Raw genomic sequence first — 22591 nt, 5'->3', positions numbered from 1 at the left:
TTCTCTGTGCATCCACTTTCCCCCCTGGAATATCTGCTTGAGGCTTGAGAGAACTAACAGAACGAGATGGCATGTGGGTCTGCAGTTGGAAGAATGATCAGGATAGTGGGCCCTACACAAGTAGAAATGCCTTCTGCTAGTACAAGAGCACCTTGAGATCTAAGCCAACACACTCTGTTAGTTCTTCACCCCTTGTTAACCCTTTTTATCTTTCACTATTTTAGACTGCTTGTCTTATTGGTCCTTCTTTATAGAACTCTTTATCACCCATTATTTGCTTAATTTATTCCCTTCCTTTCTCCTACTCCTCCTTGTTCTTCTTTTTAAAGAAAATGCCTTTTAAAGTTTTTTATTTTAGTTGGACGTATGTCTCATCGTATTTGGACTGCTCAAGTTTTAGGTGTATTTATTTCTATCTAAGCTAGTTCTTTGGGCAGGTCTTGTCTATTTTTACAAGTTTACTAACTAATTTTATAGGCCCTTCACAAATGGTGGTGATGATCAGCAGGATCAAAATTGCAGCATCAAAATACTAGATCCATACTAACCTTGTTATATAAAAACTGCAGAATTAGATGTGCTAATAGCAATAGCAATTACCTTTATATACCGCTCTATAGCTGGAAGCTCTCTAAGCAGTTTACAGTGATTTAGCATATTGCCCCCCAACATTCTGGGTACTCATTTTACCGACCTCGGAAGGATGGAAGGCTGAGTCAACCTTGAGCCCCTTGGTTAGGATCGAACTTGCAACCTTCTGGTTACAGGGCGGCAGTTTTACCACTGCATCACTGCGTTTTACCACTGCGCCTAATCCAGACTTTATGTAGCAGTGACAAAAAATGTAGTCTTGAAATAACCTAATATGCATTATTTAATTTTGTTTAAATATGAGAGAGAAAAACCAAGCACCATTCAAGTAGATATATAAACTAAAAGAAATATGTGTACAAAATAAAAAACTAAAACTGACTCACAATGATTTAGCTCTGTGTGTATGCACTCTCTGAGATGTTTTATTCCAATATAGTACAAATTTCCTTTAAATTGCTCCTTACTGACCTGTGCATACCATAATGATACAGCAGTTAAACTGCATGTGATGATCAAATTCTAGAATTCCCTACACCAATTGTCAGCTGATGGTCTTCCGTAAAACTTTGTAAGATGGAGTGATTTCATAGATTAGTGTAGGTGTGTAGGGAAAATTGTGCTAATCTTCCTTTTGTGGAGTAGGATAGAGCTTATAAAATGCTTCATGTGGACTTATTGTCAGAGGATAAAAAGTATATTGCATGAAAATACTTTGATTGAGAAAGGCATGGCTGAGATGGGGTTATAGGACAAAAATGGCATTCGTCATGGGCAAAATACAGTGTATATTGGTGTTCGACAGCACTGTGGCAAGTCTTGAAAACTACCTTTTGTTTGGATATTGAGTGTGAAGTTGGAGATGATCTAATAATCAGCTGCATGCTCATCAGGCATTTTTCCGAACAAAGGACATTGTTTCTCCCCTTCTCCAGAAATGAATATTCCATGAACGCAAGCAATTAGTAATCATGCAGAATACATGAGAATGTCTGTTTTGGAAATCCATATGCCATTTCTGTCCTTACAAAGTCAAGAGGTTAACTGTGGCACAGAAAAAATAACATACTAAAAATAAAAGGATTATTTTAGTAAGAGAAAAAAGAATGGAAAAAGTACAAGAGCTGGTAACTTTTATTATAATGTTTGAAAAAGCTTTTTGCAGCTCTATTCCAGGTTCATCATGGTAAAATCCAGCGTACTATTTCATCATCATTTTATTTGTAAAAGTGCCTGAAATATATTTGGCTCACAGAATCCTATAGTCCATCTGTGGAAAGAGTATGTAAGAATGTATCTGTGGTAACTCTTCCCAAGATAGATCTACTGATAATAGAAACTTCGGGGTCCTTCTCACTGATTCAATGTCTAAAATGTTGCATGGGTAACTAGTTTTGATATCAATATTGCACATGGCAATTTGCAAAGTAACATGAGTAATTGAGGAGAGACCATAGATCATTGGTAGAACACATGTTTTGTATGCAGAAGGTCCTAGACTCAGTTTCTGGCATCTCTAGGTAAGGCAGGGAGAAATCCCTATCTGAAACCCTGGAGAGCTACTGCCAGTCGGTGTAGTTGGACTAAATGTACGGACCAGTGTAGTGGTCTGACTCGGTATGGCGGCTTCGTATGTCCCTAAAGGAAAGGCCTCAAAGAGTTTAAATTCTAAATTTAGACATGGTGGTGTGATGGGAAGGATTTGAGGGAGGACTAGGTCTCACTTAGAATAGCTGCTGGGAGGAGAACCTTTCCTAATAAGGGGACAAGCCTGGGAAAATAAAAACAGAAGCACCAATCCAGAGGACTGGGCAAGAACTATACTCTTAGCCATCACCACCAGCAGAAGAAGAGAAAGCTTTGTTCTGTTTGTTTTGCCCCAAGAGCAGTTCGGCCCCAAGGAAGCAGTTGGCTGAGAAACTGCTGGGGAAATGGGAGGCCACAACCTGGAGGCTGGAGACAGCAGGAAGGCCTGTGATTAATAAGTTAGGGACCAGTTCAGTTAGGTTTTTTTTAATTGTATTGCTTGAATCTGAGTTGCCTGGTTAATGAAAACTTCTCTCTTACAATCTGCTTTATGGAAGAGGCAAATGTTATTACTGCATCTGTGTTTCTTTTAACCTGGTGACAAACCCTTGTTGGTGAAGTGTGCTGCTCTTCATTTTGGGTCTGCCTTAGTCACACACCTTGGGAGCAGTGTTCCCTCTAAGGCGCGTGTGCGCTCACCCATTTTTATGTCCCCTCAGTTAATTTTAGATCCCCGCTCAGGTTGAATCAGGAAGGCCCCACTCTGAATGCACATGCACGCACACTGCCTTCATACTGCCACCCTGAACAAAATTCATTCTGCACACAGATGAAAAAATTAAAGAGAACACTGCAGGAGGCCTAGGACTGCTCAGTCCTCCTAGGGAGAGTTTTGCCACTTTACGTGCCCACACGCGCACTCACACACCTGGAATCTTCTATGAAAAGAGTGGCTTGTCCTACATTAAAACGAATAGATGGTGGCAGGTTAAGCTGAAAGAGAAGTGACTGGCCCAGAGTCACCCAGCAAGTATCATGGCTGAATGGGGATTTGAACTCAGGTCTCCCTGGTCCTAGTCCAGTACTCTAACCAGTGAACTCCCCACTCCTCCTATGGCTCTGATAGGAGGTATGACACATGGGGATTAGACAATGGTGAATGGATATTGTGGAACTTCTGGGAAAGTTGCTGGGTGCTGTCAATATGCTGATGACACTCAGATCTATTTCTCCATATTGACTTCGTCAGGAGATGGCTTAACCTCTCTAAATGTCGAATCCCCTGTTCTTTGCTGGGAAGGATTGATTTAGATGACCTTCCATCTGGCTGCTGTGACATATTTGCTAGGTTTTTCACTGATAAAGTTGCTTGCCTTCAGTTGGAGTTGGATTCCAATTGCTCAGTATCTGTTTAGGTGATAGAGTCGGAGTCTTGTGATACTATCTGGGATACCGTTGAGCTTGTTGAGGCTGATGATGTGGACAGGATTCTCACCGTCGTGGGCACAGCGACCTCTGGCCTGGACCCTTGTCCCTCCTGGCTCGTTAGGACTGCAAGGGGGAATGTTCTGTCCTGGCTTCGGGAGATGGTTAATTCCGTTCTTTGGGAGGGGTTTTTTTCATCATCCCTTAAAGAGGCAGTGGTCTATCCTCTTCTGAAGAAGCCTTCTCTTGACCCTGATATGTGGATAACTATCATCCGGTCTCCAATCTTCCTTTTCTTGGCAAGATTCTAGAGAAAGTGGTTTGTGCTCAGTTGACGAGAGTCTTGGAGGAAACTGATTTCCTGGATCCTTGCCAGTCAGGTTTTAGGCCACAGCACTGAAATAGCATTGGTTGCCCTGTTGGATGACCTGTATCGTAACCTTGGTGTGGGAAGCACACCTCTCTTGGTTCTTCTTGGTCTCTCAGCAACCTTCGATGCCATTGAAAATGCTATCCTTCTGGAGCTCTTAAGTGGGCTAGGCATTGGGGGCACTGTTCTTCAGTGGTTCTGATCCTATCTCACTGGGCAATTCCAGTCGGTGTCAATTGGAAGTGAATGTTCTGCGCCCTGCCCCCTTTCTTGTGGGGTTCCACAGGGCTCGATCTTTGCTCCCATTCTCTTTAACATCTACATGAAGCTGCTGGGCCTGGTCATCCTTCGGTTTGGGGTAAGTTTTCATCAATGTGCTGATGATGCTCAGCTTTATATCTCTACCCCTGGCCAGACAGGCGATGCTGTCCATGTTCTGGCTCAGTGCCTAGAGGCTGTCAGGACCTGGATGGGCTAAAACAAGTTCAGGCTCAGTCCCTCCAAGACCGAGTTCTTCTTGTTCAGTTTGTGATCTGGCCAATTGCCGTGTGTGAGTTTATCTCTTCTCAGGGTTGCGCTTCCCTTGAGAAAGATGGTTTCTGATCTGGGGGTCCTTCTGGACTCGCAGCTCCTGCTTGAACAGCAGGTGGAGGCTGTGGCCAGGGATGCCTTTGGCCAGCTTCGGCTGGTTCGCCAGTTACAGCCTTTTCTCGACCAGCAGGCCCTGGCAACAGTAACTCATGCCTTTGTTACCTTTTGTTTGGATTACTGTAATATGCTTTATCTAGGGTAGCCTTTGAAAACAATCCAGAAGCTCCAGTCCAGAATGCAGTAGCCCACCTCCATATGGGTGACCGTAGATTTGATAGTCTCACACCTCTTTTACGGTCGCTGCACTGGTTGCCTGTTTGCTTTCGGGTCCAATTCAAAGTGCTGGTTCTCACCTACAAAACCCTTATGGGTTAGCACCTGTATATCTCCGGGATTGCCTCTCTCGGCCAATTGTATTCTGACCTGTGATGTCTTCTCAGCTGGCCCTCCTTAGTGTCCCATGCCCTGGTGTAGTGCATGGTGTCTGGGCCCGTAGGAGGGCCTTCTCTGAGCACTCCCCCCCCCATTTGTTCAGTTTCTTCACTGACTGCTTTTAAGGCCGTTGTTGTTTGTTTGTTTGTTCTAATTTATTGTTGTTGGTATTGTTGTTCTCCGTTTAGAGTCTTTGGTGGAGGCGGTATATAAGAAAATGTTAATGAATAGATGGATAGATGCCTGCTTGGAATCGGTAACGGGCTGAATGAGGGATAACAAATTGAAGTTGACTTGTTGTGGGAGGCCAGAAATTAGGAAGTAGTTTAGATCTGCTTGTTCTGGATGAGGTTACACTCTCCTGAAAGATCAGGTACATAGCTTGGGAGTACTTCTGGACCCAAACCTCTCCATATCATCTCAGTTTGAGGCAACTGCTAGGAGTGCTTTTTATCAGCTTTGGCTGATAGGCCAGCTACATCAATTTCTCGAGACAAATGACCTTAAAACAGTGGTGCATATGCTCTGTGTTGAGCTGCCTTGGTATGTGGTTTGGAAACTGCAACTGGTGCAGAATGCGGTAGCCTGGCTGGTGTCTGAGGCCACTCATAGAAACCACATTACTCCTATTTTAAAAGAACTACACTGGCTGCCAATTAGTTTCTGGATGAACTACAAAGTGCTTGTTATAAAGCCCTGAATGGCCTGGGCCCAGGGTATTTAAGAGAGCACCTTCTTCTTCATGAACCCAGCTGCCTATTAAGATCATTGGGGGAGGTCCGGTTATGGCTGCCTCTGGCTCTCTGGGAGGCAACCCAAAATCAGGCCTTCTGTAGGGTTGCCCTGAGGCTCTAAAACACACTCCCAAATGACATTAGAATCTCCCCATCTCTGGTTGTTTTAAAACAACTTCTAAAAACACACCTGTTTCATTAGGCTTTTAGTTTATGATGTTTTAAAGTTTTATTTATGGTAATTTTAATGTTCTGTATGATTTTATGTTTTAGTTGCTGTTTGTTTAAATTGTAAACTTCCCTGAGATTTTATATAGGGCACTATATAAAAGAAATAAACACACTGTGCTGTTTTAACATTTATAACCCAAGCAGACCAGATCCTAAAATTTCTTAGGGAATATTTTCCCTCTACTGTCCCCATCATCTCTTCTGTCCATTAAGATGCTCATGGGAAGTCCTGCTCCAAGCACACCAAAGCCAGTTACCTGGGATGAAAGTGTGCTGCTGTGCCTGGTTTCCCACACTGGAAGAGGAGGTGGCATCAATAGCAAAAAGGTGGGCAAAAATGACAAAAAATCATTCAATTTTTATACCGCCTTTCATAAAGCATCCCAAGGTGCTTTGCAAAAGTTAAAATACAATAAAATTCCATAAAAGTAATTTAAAACCTTAAAATCAGTTAAACAGTAAAAACCATAAAACACGAAAAAACCAAGCATAAAAAAAGACAACAGAAGCAGGAGAGCTGAGTGGCCTAGCAACCCCTAAGGGATAAAAACCTGAACAAATAAAAAGGTCTTTAGTTGTTGTTTTTTAAAATCAGCCACAGATGTCAGAGAGCAGATATTCACTGGGAGAGCATTTCAGAGCCTGGAGACAACAACAGAGAAGGCCTTTTCCTGCATGCATGACAACTTAGCCTCTCTCATCATTGGCACATGGATCAAAGGTCCTCCTGATGTCTTTGTTGGGAGGGCAGAAACTCTTTGGAGCATCTGGTCCTTCAGATATCCAGGACCCAAACCATTAAGGTAATAAGCTTTAAAAGTAACAACCAGCACCTTGAATTGGATCCAGAAACAAACTGGCAGCCAGTGCAGCTCTTTTAAAATAGGTGTAATATGCCCCAAGCAAGCAGTTCTAAAGAGAACCCTGGCAGCTGCGTTCTGCACCAACTGAAGTTTTCAAATATTATTCAAGGGCAGCCCCACATAAAGCACATTGCAGTAATCCAGTCACAATGTGACTAAGACATGGGTATCTGTGGCCAGATTTGCCTTCTGAGAAAGCTGGCACACTAGCCAAAGCTGTGCAAAGGCACCCCTGGCCACTGCCTCCCACTGAGCATCCAAGACCCGGGTCCAGCAAAAACCTCAAGCTGCTGCACTTGCTCTTTCAAGGGGAGTGTAACCCCCCTTGAAGCACCCTCTCCTGATTGGCTTTTGTACTGACCAGTAGCACCTCCGTCTTGTCTGGATTTACCCCAGTTGGTTAGCCCACATACAGCTGGTCAGCCCATCACCGCCTCCAGCCCCTGGTTCAGTGCATCCACTGCTTCCCTAGGATCTGATGTCAGGGAAGGGCAGAGATGAGTGTCATCTGCATATTGATGACACTTCAGTCCGAACCCTCTGATGACCTCTCCCAGCGATTTCATGTGGATGTTAAAGAGCATGGGGGACAACACTGAGCCTTGCGGAAGTCAAGCAGAAGTCCCCCAGTGCTGAGGGTTCCCTATTCGAATTATGTTGGTCTTTAGCCTCTGCTCTCTAGAACAAAGCTCTCTTTCATTGTGCTCTTGGGCTTACCCCTTGTGATTATCAGAGCGATATTCAGGAAATGTTTTCTTCACAATAAAATGCCTAATTTCACTGTGTCTTCACTCCCTTTTTCCATGTATAAATCATTCCTGATCACAGGCTCTGGTAGAATAAGGTCAAATTTTTCTCATTATTTGAAATATTTGGGGGGAAAGGAGGGGTCCTTATAGCACCATTCCTGAAGCAGTAGATTTACCAGCAGGACGTGCTCTCTGTTTGTGCAGATACTAAATTCATATGAATAGATGGATTCTTTCGCAAACATAATACATCACTAAAGAAGAATTGGAGGACTGTGATGTGTTTGTTTTTTTTAATTATCCAGAGAACTTCAGTTAAAACCCCAAACCAAATATTAATCTATCTTGTAAAACAGTGTTTCTCAAACTGTTGAACTCAAGCCCTCCTTCTAAACGTATTCTGCTTTCTGGGACTTCCAACTGAGGGCAGCATACAGAGAACCATATAAGAAGCTGCACTTAAAAGAGGAGCTCCTAAAAGTCCCAGTGCATGTATGGAGCCATTGTGATGAGTCACTAGGATCCCTTGGATCCCACTCCCAGCTATTCAGAATTATAACATAACAAAACTCAGAAAAGGAAATTGAGAAGTACTGCAATCTTTCTGTAAAGGAACTAAAATCCCACTCCCAATAAGGAATCCCAGTATGTGTGCTTTTTGGCTGCAAATCTGTCATGGGTCCTGGGGCATCTTCTTTCACTCTAATCTAGGTTTGTAGAGGCTCTCTATATGTCCAGTTGAGGCCTTCAGTTACTGGGGTACAGCCTGAATTAGAGTGAAATAATTCTTAGATTCCTAATGCTTTACAGTTAGGGTACTAGTCAAGGCATCTCAAAGAGCTCTTTGTTCAAACACTCTGAAAATCCCATCCACCACAAGGGCTTCTCCGGTGCTATACCAATATGCATATTGTTTAAAGTTTGCTTCAACAGCAGATATCTATTTTTGTTTCTTTCAAAATGGTTTTAGCCCTAGGCATGTACCTACTTTTCTTTTGATAAATTTAGGCCTGCTCTCTAAACATACGGTGGCTGGGTTGGTTGGATCCTCAGAGGGGTGAAGCAGTTCGTCCTAGTCATCTAGTGCTGCAGAAGCTGCTGGTTCTGGACTTGCCTCTGAATGGATCCCCACTGGACTGCCACTATTTATCCTCTTCCACTGGAGTTCCACTGGGGTCAGGAGGGCAGACGGCAACAGCTGGTGAAGGCTTAGGATAGACAAAAGAGCTTGTTCTCATCTGGCTGCTACTCAGCCAGAAAGGTTGAAGTGCCTCCTGCTTCCTATAAAAGTGAGGTAAATTGCAACTGCTCAGCCACTGATAGGCAAGCTGCAAAACCTTTGCATGACAGAGCGTCTTGCACTCAGCCACGAAGTTTGATAAGCACTCTTATAAGGCATAACATACAGCTCAAAATGTTTTGTCAGTTATTAAAATTTTGCATCCATCCTGTCTTTTAGGAAGTAGAGCCCTTTGTCTTTACAAAGCCTGAAAATGTACACCTGCCTAAACAGGGCTGTGAGATGCAGGCTCATACATTTCAGATGATTTTTACTAAACGTTAGCAAAACACTTGTCATTGGACTGAGCGAGGTGGTATGGAGAGAGGATTTGTGTATTGCAGAAACCCAGGTCAGGCAGTGCATCTCTGTGGACTGTGTGCACACAAAACCCCTGCAAGGAGGGTGTGTCCTTAGGCAATAGGTGCCTCTGGAGAAGCCCAGTTGATGCCACACTCTAGCTCACTATGCTAGTCGTGTACTGAATGCTACATATTCTTTTCCATTATTGGCTCTACAGTGCTGAAATGTACAGTGCAACAGCAAAGTTAAAGGACTGGATGTTAGGCAATGTGCCCTGTTCTGGAATAGTTTATGGTGACATGCTTTGCTTTATAGTTGCCCTCTTGGACCATTCTAATCTTTAACTAGTCATGCTGATGACACCCATGTTGGTTGAGAGAGAGAGAGATTTTCTCCATCACTAAGCTGACTTCAGTCCTTTTTATGAATGGCTGTCTTCATTCTGTCCCAACTGCATATTCTAAATACAGAATATGTCTTGGCATGCAGATGCTCTGCATTAGGAAAATCAGCAGTGGTTAGATATTGAAGTTTTTATTCTGTTATGTGGTATTGCGGGGCATAGATTACCTGTACTTCATCAAGACCATTGATGCTCAGATTTGGACTGACTTTGGCTTTCCCCTTTGGTGGTCCCAATTCTTCATCTTTTGATTTAAAATAAAAATGAGGAAACATATCTATATATAAAATTATCTTAAATGTACCTGTCATTAATGCCATCTGTGGCAGCTCTCGTGAGAGTTTGCGAGTGAGCTGCCTGGGGAAAAGCTAATGGAAAGCCAGAGAGCCAAGAGAAAGTGGTACTGGGGAAAGCAGTGGCTGGGGAAGTGGGTAAATGGTGGCGGTGGGGAAGCGGGGAAGCAGCAGAGGGTGGGTGGGAAAGTGGTGGCCAAAATGGGTTGAGAACAGGGGCAGAGCTGATGGAGAAGGAACTGGGGGGGGGGCAGAGAATGAGGGAGGGGGGATGAGAAGGGGGGAGTCAAGAGGGATGGGGGAGGGCTGAGAACGAGGCAGGGGAAGGAGGAGGGAGAACTAGAGGCGCAGATGCTCTGCGCCCAGGCCAGCTAGTTTAATTGAATTGTCCCATGTACTGTATGCACCCACTCTATGTGGTCGCTAAGAGTCGACACCGACTGTCGGCACTTAATCACTCAATCAATGTACTTCTCGTAGAAAATATGAACCCAAGCCCCTGTTTATAATTGCATTGTACTGTTTACATATAATTTAATTCAAAATTGAGATGCCGAAATATTCTGAATATTTAATATTTATAATCTCTTAATTGGAATTTAAATTTATAATCTCTGAATTGGGATTTAAGGACATCAGAGTCACCATGCCAGTGGTTATGTTTGCTTTAGTGGCTGCTGAAACTAGCCTGAAACTGGCTAAGGGTTCAAGAAGAGATGTTACAAGCTAGCTGGAGAAGATTTTGTATAATCTTCTCAGTTACATCATAGGAGCATGTAGTTGTTTTTATAGTATTTTAAATTGTTTTTAAAATATATTGTATATTGAATATTATTTATATTTACATCTTGGTAATGATTGCATTTGGTGGTTTTAATCATGTTTTATACTTGAACATTCTTCTGCCCTGTGTCTATCATGATAAAGATCTTTAGTGATACATCTTTTAAGCTTTAAGCTGCAACCAAATGTGTGTTCAAAAATCACACACGAGTAAAAAGTTGCATAACTTCCTAATTAAATGTTTGCTTTATAGAAAAGTGAAGTAAACATACCTTCCCACTGGGCTTAAGTCAGTTTGTGAATTGCTTGCATTTCTAAATGTTTCTCCTGGTGTGGGGTAAATAAAGGCTATGCAGTAGCTCCCTTATATAGAGAGAATCTGTTCTTTCTTACCCACTTGGATGATTTTGTCATTCATTGTGTAATCCATTGGACGCTACAGTGCTGAAATAAGCTATTCATTCTCAAATGCTAAGATAATGTTTTGTTTCTACAGAAGAAGAAAAAACAAACCATATGATTTGTGTTACTGGAACTATGTGGGAGGATGATGCTGTAGTTTCATATTAATAGTATGCAGCGCTGTGTCTTTGATTTTCTTTTTTTAAAAGAAATGTCATTCAATTGAAGGTGGTTTTGTGTCCTTTCTGGAGGCAGAATGCTTGTAAATCCGAGATGAAAAACAAATGTAAGCTTTTTTAGATTACACAGTAATACCAACACAAAGAGAGACTTAATGGTCTCTGCCTCTTATATCATAATGCAGTCCAAAATCTGATTTGTAATGATTACAGGGATTTTATTGGGCAAATTGTAGAAGAGACTACAGGGTTTGGTCACAATCCCCAGATTTGCTGGGCCAGTGTTTTGATGTTTAAAGTGAGAGTATACCTATATTAACATTAGTATAGTGATTTCTTTATTTAGAAAATGTACATGCTTATTCAGGCAACAAAGTCCCAGGGTGGTGGTGAACTATACAATAAAACAATATCTAATATTTATTAAGAAAATCTAAAAGCACTTATTGAAAGTACAAGGTAAAATTAAACTAGTTGTTCAAGTAAGAACTAATCAGCCTACTTTCCTTTCACTGTCTCTACGACTAAATTTGGTTCAAATCAAGATCCACAAGTTAGATCTCTTGCACCTCAAAAGTTCACATGTTCGCCATCTTGGATTGGGGTGGATAACATCACAAACGACACCATTGGGGCATCCCTATGTGTCCATACAGCTGTAGCAAATTTGGTTTAAATATTTTAGACGGTACACAAGTTAGTGCACTTGCGCCTCAAATGTTTACATGTCCGCCATCTTGAATTGGGGTGGCTGACATCACAAACTACGTCATTGAGGTGTCCCTGTGTGTTACTCACCGTAACTGTACCTAATTTGGTTCAAATGGGTTAAGTAATCCACAAATTAGCCCATTTGTGCCTCAGATGTTCACGTGGCCGCCATCTTGAATGGGAGTGGATGACATCACAAACCACGCCATTTGGACATCTCTGTGTGTTCCTACAGCTGTAGCAAATTTGGTTCAAATCGGCTAGACAGTTCACAAGTTAGCCCACTTGTGCTTCAAAAGTTTACATCTGCCATCTTGGATCAGGGTGGATGACATCATCAGAAACTACACTGTTGAGGTGTCCCTAAAACTGTACCCGATTTGATTCATATTATTCCAGGCCTTGCGAAGTTGATAGGCGGGGGGCACACAAACGGACACGCACACAGAATGTCAGGTGATCTCATAAGCCTACTGAAATGTAGGCTAAAAAAAATTGAAAAATAAAACTGAAACACTAAACCTGCAGACTAAAAGCTTGTCTGAACATTACCATCTTTACTAAGTGTGCAGTACTGTATAAGCATATTAAACAGCCATGGTGCTTGTTGCACTAATACAGTCAGTACTCTGTGAGGCAGGTCATCCTCATTCCCATAATACAATATAAAGAATTGGCACCTCTGCATATTATAAAGCCCTTAATTGCTTGGGTCTAGGGTACTTAAGAAAGCACCACCTTTGTCATGAACCCTGCTGCTTACTAAGATCACTTTGGGAGTTTCAGTTCCATTTGCTGATGAGGGACCGAGCCTTCTCTTAGCTGCCCTGGGGCTTTGGAGTGTCTCCCTATGAGTATAAGAGTTTCTCCATCTCTGGCTGCCTTTAAAAAATCACAAGACACCTGTTTTCCCAGACTTTTTGCAAAAACTATTTTAAAATGTTTTTGTTAAACTATTTGTTGTTAAAAACTATTTTTAAAATGTATTTTTTAAATTGTGTTAATTGTTTTTAATTAAGTTTATTGTTTTAAGTTGTGTATACTGCCTTGAGATCTAGGTGTTAAGTAGTTTATAAATGTGTCAGACAAACAAATGACAAATTATTATATCTCTGCTGACAAAGCATGAGGAGAAAACCAATCAGGCAGTGTCCCAAAATTATATATAAAAATTCTCTATGAATATAAATTCAGTTCAGTTGCAGGTGTCCAATGTTGGTTTTTTTCATGTCTAATATTAGACAGTTTATTTTAAATGCATTGATGGGAGTTTCGGGAGAAATTAGATTTGATCTAGGCATAATCTTATATTGAATAATATGAACATTAACATAATTGTTGTTTCAGTAACACTCCTTGCTATGGTTGGTATTTTATTTCATTAGTAAAAGAACACTGTGAGCTTTCCTCCAGAAATTAAATTTAAAGAAGTGCTCTAGTTCTTGGCATACATGTACAAGAGACAGGAAATTCAGACCCATGGACAATACAGGCCTATTGTGCTCCATGGCTCAGTGGCAGAGCATATACTTTGCATGCAGATCATCCCTGGTTCAGCACCAGGGTTGGGAAAAACATCCCAAGAAAAACTGCTGCCAGCCGGAGCAGACCATACGGGGCTTGATGGATCAATAGTCTGACTCTGTATAAAGCAGTTTAATGTGACGGTCAGACAGGGTTCCCTGTAATAGGAATTCCCAGTTGTTGTTGACTACAATTCCCAGCTGCAATGGCCTTTGTCTGGAGATTAGGGGAGTTGTGATCAACAACATCTGGAAATCTCTGTTACAGGGAACACTGCCTTCACTGTTTTAACACCCAACTTCATGGTAAACCACCATATTGTGCAACCTCTCTGTTCCTGAAGTAAATGTGTTTGCCTAAAAAAATAGAGGAAGCAAGGGGACAGCTTACAGCAGCAGAAAGTTGCTGCCGATTATGTAACTAACTGCAGAGAGTGCTGGATTGACTAAAGAGATAGAAAAAACAGGGATGTGCAGAAATTCTTATACCTGCAATATCACATTAAGAGAGATCTAGCCCTTTTCAGCACCAGCACAGCATGCCTCCACTGACTGTTGCTGGTTTCTGCCTTGTGCTTCTTTTTTAGATTGTGAACCCTTTGGGGACAGGGAATCATCTTGTCCTTCTATATGTAAACTGCTTTGAAACCTCTTGTACTGAAAAGCCCTATAGAAATAGTAAAGTGTGCCGTCAAGTTGATTTCAACTCCTGGCACCCACAAAGCCCTGTGGTTTTCTTTGGTAGAATACAGGAGGGGTTTACCATTGCCTCCTCCCGTGCAGTATGAGATTTCAGCATCTTCCTATATCACTTTCAGCATCTTCCTATACCACTGCTGCCCGATATAGTAGCAGCGGAGATTTGAACCAGCAACCTTCTACTTGTTAGTCGAGCATTTCTCCACTGTGCCACTTAAGGTGGTACATAGAAATAGTAGCAGTAGTAATGCTACTACTAATGCTCCCAAGTAATGCTTGGGAGCCAGCATGGTGTAGTGGTTAGAGTGCTGGACTAGGACCGGGGAGACCTGAGTTCAAATCCCCATTCAGCCATGATACTAGCTGGGTGGTGACTCTGGGCCAGTCACTTCTCTCTTAGCCTAACCTACTTCACAGGGTTGTTCTGAAAGAGAAACTCAAGTATGTAGTACACCGCTCTGGGCTCCTTGGAGGAAGAGCAGGATATAAATGTAAAAATAATAATAATAATTATTATTATTATTAATTATTATTATTATTAGGAGAGTGATTAGGCATGAACCCCCTCACACTGAGGCAGGATATTGGAGGTTGAGCATATGAGGGGCAGAAACCTTGTACTAGTCATTGCTGTCAATCCTTTCTTCATAGCCACTAGAAACTTGTTGCTCTTACGAAAACTGGCATTCCTGCGAAGAATCTGTGGCTCACATCCCAATTAATGATGCATGTATGCTTCGAGAGAGCGCAGGGCTGCGATGAGGGCCCTCGCACAAATCTCCCAGGGCCGGAAGGGCTCTGCAAGATCGGAAACATGGCGCTGATTCTTTTGCGCAAAAGTTCCCTTTAAAACAACTGAGGCACACTGCAGTTTGCATAACTTTTGTACAAGTGCAAGCATGCTTGCAGTAGTGCAACACGAGTCTAGAAGACAAGTTCCAAAGGTAGTGCAAGTAGCTAAAGCAACAGCATTGTACTAGCACAACAATCTTCCATAAATGCCCCCTTAGTTAGGATCTCAGCTAGTGGCAAGTCACAAGTGGCCATACAGAAATACCCACTGACTATGGTGGTGATCTGAGAGGATTTCATTTTGTATGTTAACATTTGTACAATATACTAGTACTTAGCCTTAAAATAAAGCCTGTTGATGCTGAATATACTCTCCCTCCTCACCTCACTCCCTCAAAATATATTAATAGACCATTTATTTAAATGGTAATTTAATTACCATTTAAATAAATTGTAATTAAATATTGTTTCTGTAAAATAGCTTTTGTTGCTTGATTCCCATACAACTTCATCTTGCCATCTAAACTCTGCATCCCTCTTTTTGTTAGACTTATAAAATAATAAAGTGAGGAAATCGTAGCTTGTCATAATTTATTAATTGCTCCTTGACAGTCTTGAATCCAGAGGTCTGCTTCTCATGGATTAGGGCACCTCATATGCCTTTGCATTGTTTGGGGCTTGTATTGACCCTCTTGAGAGTCATTTCTTTTACACATTGGTTTATCTGTGATGAGTTATATTTTATTCAATGTAACTGTATAGGATCTCTCCAAACTGGGGGAGTGGGTGACAAAATGGCAAATGCACTTCAGTGTTGGCAAGTGTAAAGTGATGAACATTGGGATGAAAAACCCCTACTTCAAGTATACATTGATGGGATCTGAGTTGTCGGTGACTGCCCAAGAGAGGGATCTTGGGGTTGTGGTGGACAGCTCATTGAAAGTGTCGATTCAATGTGCGGCAGCTGTGAAAAAGGCCAATTCTATGCTAGGGAAAATTAAGAAGGGGATTGAAAATAAAACTGCTAATATTATAATACCCTTATACAAAACTATGGTGTGGCCACACCCGGATTACTGCATACAATTCTGGTAACCACATCTTAAAAAGGACATTGTAGAACTGGAAAAAGTGCAGAAGAGGGCAGCCAAGATGTTCAGGGACCTAGAACACCTTTCTTATGAGGCAAGGCTACAACACCTGGGGCTATTTAGTTTAGAAAAAAGATGACTGTGGTGAGACATGATAGAGGTCTATAAAATCATGAATGGTGTGGAGAAAGTGGATAGAGAGAAATTCTTCTCCCTTTATCATAACACTAGAACCAGGAGTCATCACATGAAATTGATTGCCAGGAAATTTAGGACCAGCAAACGGAAGTATTTTTTCAGACAACACATAATCCACTTGTGGAATTCTCTGCCACACGATGTGGCAACAGCCAACAACCTGGATGGCTTTAATGAGGGGCTTGGATAACTTCATGGAGGAGAGGTCTATCAATGGCTACTAGTCAGAGGGCCACCTCCAGCCTCAAAGGCAGGATGCCTCTGAGTACCAGTTGCAGGGGAGTAACAGCAGGAGAGATGGCATGCCCTCAATTCCTGCTGTAGGCTTCCAGTGGCATCTGGTGGGCCACTGTGTGAAACAGGATGCTGGACTAGATGGGCCTTGGGCCGGATCCAGCAGGGCTGTTCTTATGTTCTTAACTGTATTACCAATAATCAATAAAAAAAGTTACTAAAAACATTAATTGCTCACATTAATTGGTCCTTGTTGAGGCTTTCTGAAATGCATAGCAGAAACACAACAGGTTTTGTATTTTGTACTACAGATAAATCTTTATTACTAGGCTCAAGTTTCTTATTTACTTTGCTTATCTCCTGTCTATTTTGTATAAGGTATTGTATTTTATTGAATTTTATATTTTATCCTTTACCCATTGGGTTACCAAATTATGTAAATTATTTTTGTTTGTTGTATATGTAGTTTAGTATATGTACACTTTGATTTGTTTGTATACTGCTGTAGCTATTGCCTTTCAATTTTCACAATGTAACCAATGCCTATCTAAAAATATTCTATTACTAGGTGCTGGAAAGCTTTAAAATAATGGATTATAGTTTGTTGCTTGGAATTCACACATTGGACAGTGCTGCCAAAGAGAGAGAAGGCGAGAATTCTCAGAATGCATCTGATTCTAAGCGTCCAGGAGGTCAGAGGGTTCTCTATTCTACAGCTATGGAATCCATACAAGGTCCAGGAAAAACTGGGGACTGTGTCATCACAGAAAGTACCAATACGTAAGTTTCTACTTATTTAAATATGCTTTTTTTCTGAATATTGCATCCTAAATGGGCCACCTTAGCTTTCAGTTTGTAAATGATACATAGATTTAATCTAATACCCTTTTAAAAAAGCATTTAGAGTATTCAACTGCAGACTAGAAAATTTTCAAAAATGATTGGTTTATCCATTATATTTTAAAAATGAAAAAGCACAGGTGCACCCCTAATTCTCAGCCATTGATAGTGCTATAACGAGTACTCTGGCAGGAAAAGAGGATTAATGAATAAGATTAATCTTCTTATCTGTAAGTTAATTATCTGTAATGGGATACATGTATCTGGTCCAAACAAAAACATAGTGAAGCATTGGAAAATAAGAAAGGTGTTTACTTGAAATCCATTTTGTTCTCCCAAATCATGTTGCCCTTGTCATGTGGCATTATGTTCTTAAATCTAAAGTTCATAAGTTATTTTCTTCTTAGTTGATAGTATGTTTCATTGGTGATTTTTGAAGAAATGTCTGTCATAATTGCTCAAAATTATTTTGTTACTGCTATCAGAATGGGAGGCATTCCAGCTAAAAGCCACAAAGGAGAAAAACTGCTGCTTTTTATGGGCATTATTGATATCCTGCAGTCTTACAGGTAACACAGAATAATATTTTAATATTTATATTTGCAGTTGTAAAGTGAAGGCGCACATGTCACTAAGCAAATTTTTGTTGTCATATCATCAGGTTAATAAAGAAGTTGGAGCATTCGTGGAAAGCACTTGTATATGATGGGGTAGGCCATGTTCTAGATTATTTGAACTTTTGGATATATGATTCTGTTAATTATTCCTTGTGATTAACAATGGATTCTAGAGTTTTAACATCTAATAATTATTATGCTGTTGGAGGTCATTGCCATTTATGCATTCACTTATTTATACAGCAGCATCAATGCCATGATGTTTTACAGAATAAAATAAGTAAAACAACACTAGTCCATTTTGATAATGGGGGTGATAACAGATAAAAGGAAAGGAAGAAACAAAGATTAGAGAGAGAATGTAAGCAAGTTTGGATTAAGAAAGAAGACTAACTCAGGGGTTCTCAAGCTTGTGCCCCCAGATAATGATGGACTACAATGATGATGAACTATCAAGTCAAGTCAAGTTTTATTTACGGTCCTAGACCAAACAAGATGATGAACTATCATCCCCAGGGAATTGTAGTCCAACATAATCTAGGTAACAAAGTTTGAGAACCCCTGGAGTAGGCAGTTATAATTTTCTGAGACAAATTTTGCACACTAATATTTGCATAAATTACCTTAAACTAACACGCCTTAAACTAACACATAAGAAACAAGCTAGCTTTCCAATAGTGAGGCAGTTATACATGCCAGATAACATCCTGACCCCATTTAAATGAGACAGTGGGTTGCATCTAAAGCATGTGCAAGGGGAAGGACGCTCTCGCACAGGAACTCCTATCCTCTTGTGGGGAGCACACCTTTAAAACCTTTGTCTGGGGTTTGGGGACTGTCTGGAAGAAGGTGGGGATAGCTTCAGTGGGAGGGAGAAATGCTGAAATATGATCTGTGAGCAATAGACCTGATTTGGGCGGATTCCCACTTCACCCACTCCCACGCTCTTCTGGAGTGTCTCCTGACCCTCAGAGGAGAATTTTCAGAGAGCACATAGAGTTGCTATGGGGAGAAGTTCCCTTCTGTAGGCTTCCTTCCACTTGTACAAGCTTAGGATGCAACTTTTTGTTGATATATCATCCAGTGGAAGCATACTTTTTGTTTTTGTAGACCTCATCAGAGTAGTATCTATACAAGGGCTTGCCATTTAAACAGGCACCTGTATTTGGAATGTATGTTTTTGTTACAGATCTTTCAGAAAATGGAAAGAGACACCTTAGTAAGCATTAAGGCAACCTTTCAATGTTTAAATAGTAGGAGTTTTCTTTAACCTCTGGCAGTTTTTTAAAAAAAATGAATGTGGTTTTCTTTAAATGTTACGAAAATTATTGGATTGAAGACAACCTGTACATTTTGCCAATGATAACTTGATCATGAGAGGCAAACATTCACTTTTATTTCCATGATATACTGAAGTTCTCACAATTTAATTTGAAACCTCCTCTCCCAAAGAGGAGGGCTTTTTAACTGTGTAGATTAAAAAAAAAAATCCAGTTTTTAAAATGTTTTCTTTGTGATTGCCCGATTATTTATTAATTCTTATTTGTCTTGTAGGATACAGTTTCAGTCCACAGACCAGGTTTTTATGCTGACAGGTTTTTAAAGTTTATGAGTTCCAGGGTGTTCAAAAAAAATCAGGGTAGGTACTATCTCATTATTAGCGAATGTTGGTAGACTACATATTTCATTTATAACATGGAGATGTATGAAAACAACCTCTGAAAGATGGCTGATATTGTCCATGGATGCTGTGCCTGATGAAGAACTGGGAAGTGGAAACTATGTTAAACATTATATAGGTGATGAAATAAATTGTATTGTGGAAGTAGTTTTCAAGCAGAACTTCTTTCTGTACTTTTGTGCTGTGTAAGCTGGTCTCAACAGCCTGACCCTAACACATTGTACTGCTGCTTGATTGCAATGTAATATCTGACCACTGCTCACGGAATATGTATTTCTGACATTGTTAGTGCAGCAGTAGATAATGTCCAATCCTAAGCGCTTATTTTGAAAGCACTGCAAGCCTTGGGATCTGACTACTTATAGCCTGTGTTGTTACCTCGAATTTTGAAATATGAAACATTTTATTCAGAGATTTTGTAAAATGCCTATAGATAGTATATACTATATCTAGTATATAATTTTATACTACAGCCCATAGGTGTCATTCTTCCCTGTGCAGGTACACAATCCAAGCATCGAGAGATCCCCATGAGGCATTACAGAGTTCTCTCCATGTGCCCCAGTGAATACTCCAGGCCATTATGGGAAATGGAAATATAGTGCCTGCCTAAAGTATTCCCTTCTGGCTCTTACCCATCTGCTCAAACAAGGAACATGAGTTTGGAGCTCACATTCCTTGACAGAGAGCAGAGGGTGTAAACTCAATGAGATACAGTGAGGGAAATAAGTATTTGATCCCCTGCTGATTTTGTCCGTTTGCCCTCTGACACAGAAATGACCAGGCTATAATTGGAATGGTAGGTTTATTGTAGCTGTGAGAGACAGAATAACAACAAACCAACCCTCAAAAGCCCAGTGCCCAAAAGTCAGCGATGGATTTGCATTGTAGTGAGGGAAATAAGTATTCGATCCCTTCACAAAAGATGTCTTAGTACTTGGTGGCAAAACCCTTGTTGGCAATCACAGAGGTCAGACGTTTCTTGTAGTTGGCCACCAGGTTTGCACACAACCCAGGAGGGATGTTGTCCCACTCCTCTTTGCAGATCCTCTCCAAGTCAGAAAGGTTTTGAGGCTGATGTTTGGCAACCCGAACCTTCAGCTCCCTCCACAGATTTTCTATGGGATTAAGGTCTGGAGACTGGCTGGGCCACTCCAGGACCTTCATGTGCTTCTTCTTGAGCCACTCCTTTGTTGCCTTGGCTGTGTGTTTTGGGTCATTGTCATGCTGGAATATCCATCCACGACCCATTCTCAATGCCCTGGCTGAGGGAAGGAGGTGCTCACCCAAGATCTGACGGTACATGGTCCCGTCCATCGTCCCTTCGATGCGGTGAAGGTGTCCTGTCCCCTTAGCAGAAAATCACCCCCAAAGCATAATGTGTCCACCTCCATGTTTGACGGTGGGGATGGTGTTCTTGGGCTCATAGGCAGCATTCCTCCTCCTCCACACACGGCGAGTTGAGTTGATGCCAAAGAGCTCGATTTTAGTCTCATCTGACCACAACACTTTCACCCAGTTCTCCTCTGGATCATTCAGATGTGCATTGGCAAACTGCAGACGGGCCTGTACATGTGCTGCTTTGAGCAGGGGGACCTTGCGGGCACTGCAAGATTTCAGTCCTTCACAGCGTAGTGTGTTACCAATTGTTTTCTTGGTGACTATGGTTCCAGCTGCCCTGAGATCATTGACAAGTTCCCCCCATGTAGTTCTGGGATGCTTTGTCACCGTTCTCATGATCATTGCAACTCCACAAGGTGAGATCTTGCATGGAGCCCCAGACCGAGGGAGACTGACAGTTATTTTGTGTTTCTTCCATTTGCGAGTTATCGTGCCAACTGTAGTCACCTTCTCACCAAGCTGCTTGGCGATAGTCTTGTAGCCCAGTCCAGCCTTGTGCAGGTCTACAACCTTGTCCCTGACATCCTTCGACAGCTCTTTGGTCTTGGGCATGGTGGTGAGTTTGGAAGCTGAGTGATTGCTTGCTTCTATGGACAGGTGTCTTTTATACAGGTACTGTAACAAGCTGGGATTAGGAGCACTCCCTTACAGAGGGTGTTCCTCATCTCAGCTCGTTACCTGCATATAGTGAAAAGACACCTGGGAGCCTGAAATCTTGCTGGTTGATAGGGGATCGAATACTTATTTCCCTCACTACAATGCAAATCCATCGCTGACTTTTGGGCACTGGGCTTTTGAGGGTTTGTTTGTTGTTGTTCTGTCTCTCACAGCTACAATAAACCTACCATTCCAATTATAGCCTGGTCATTTCTGTGTCAGAGGGCAAAGGGACAAAATCAGCAGGGGATCAAATACTTATTTCCCTCACTGTATGAAGGACACACACCGGTCTCCTATTCCCCAGACTACCTGGTACAGGGCCTGCTGCATATGTGCCAAGAGTGGAGGAGGGAAAAGAGGACTCTGCTGTTCCCTAGGGGGCTCCCTTCTTCAAACATGAGTGCTGCACCCACGTATCCAAGTGTACTGCAGCATTCAGCTTTGTATAGTCAGGGCAGTTTATTTATATAGGCACAGATACCACTATCATTTTATGATCCTCTTGGTTTGCTTTCGATTGTTTGGAATCAAGCAAGCTTTTCTGTGTTAACTTTATTTGTAAGAGAATTAAGGTGTGTGTATATATAACCATAAACTCTTGCAGGTTATAACACATTTCAGGTATAGTGGATAACTGCTATTCATTATTAAATGAAGAGATTAAATGGTGACAATTTACCAGATACTTAGGTTTTAATAGCTCCTTGCCATTAAAAATTTCAGTTCAAGTTCTTATATTCTACTGCTGAAAGGCAATATTTATCAGATTTGTACTGACCTATATTCCAGAGACTTCTGAAGACAATAACATTCTTTTATAGTATTTGGGATAATGGTAGTTATTTGAGTAATCTGAGCAAACCTCTAAGATTTTGACAGCCAGCAGCCTCAGCATAATATTGCATAAGAAAGGATTGTGAAATAAATTTGCATAACAATGAATAGTTCTACCTAATGAATATAAACGGAGTCCATACTTAAATTATTGG

The 22591-nt window shown here is 41.3% G+C and overlaps 1 protein-coding gene and 1 long non-coding RNA gene across 6 annotated transcripts in view; one reads left to right on the top strand and one right to left on the bottom strand.

Annotated features, from left to right (window-relative positions):
• The window catches only part of PIP5K1B (phosphatidylinositol-4-phosphate 5-kinase type 1 beta), a 128278-nt gene that overhangs the window by 68803 nt on the left and 36884 nt on the right, over positions 1 to 22591 (top strand). For all 5 annotated transcript variants that reach the window (XM_053300203.1, XM_053300201.1, XM_053300199.1 and 2 more), the window contains 4 exons: positions 16972 to 17183; positions 17729 to 17812; positions 17905 to 17953; positions 19415 to 19499. In XM_053300203.1, coding sequence (XP_053156178.1) covers positions 16972 to 17183; positions 17729 to 17812; positions 17905 to 17953; positions 19415 to 19499 — 430 coding nt within the window. The remainder of the gene's footprint in view (positions 1 to 16971; positions 17184 to 17728; positions 17813 to 17904; positions 17954 to 19414; positions 19500 to 22591) is intronic.
• Positions 1 to 22591, bottom strand: part of LOC128346678 (uncharacterized) — a 69166-nt gene that overhangs the window by 29893 nt on the left and 16682 nt on the right. The window lies entirely within an intron of this gene.

The sequence above is a fragment of the Hemicordylus capensis genome, chromosome 2 (assembly GCF_027244095.1).
Source record: "Hemicordylus capensis ecotype Gifberg chromosome 2, rHemCap1.1.pri, whole genome shotgun sequence".
In the NCBI taxonomy this organism is placed as follows: Eukaryota; Metazoa; Chordata; class Lepidosauria; order Squamata; family Cordylidae; genus Hemicordylus; species Hemicordylus capensis.
Note: the sequence above shows the minus strand (reverse complement) of the source record. Positions and strands in the feature narration are given on the sequence as shown.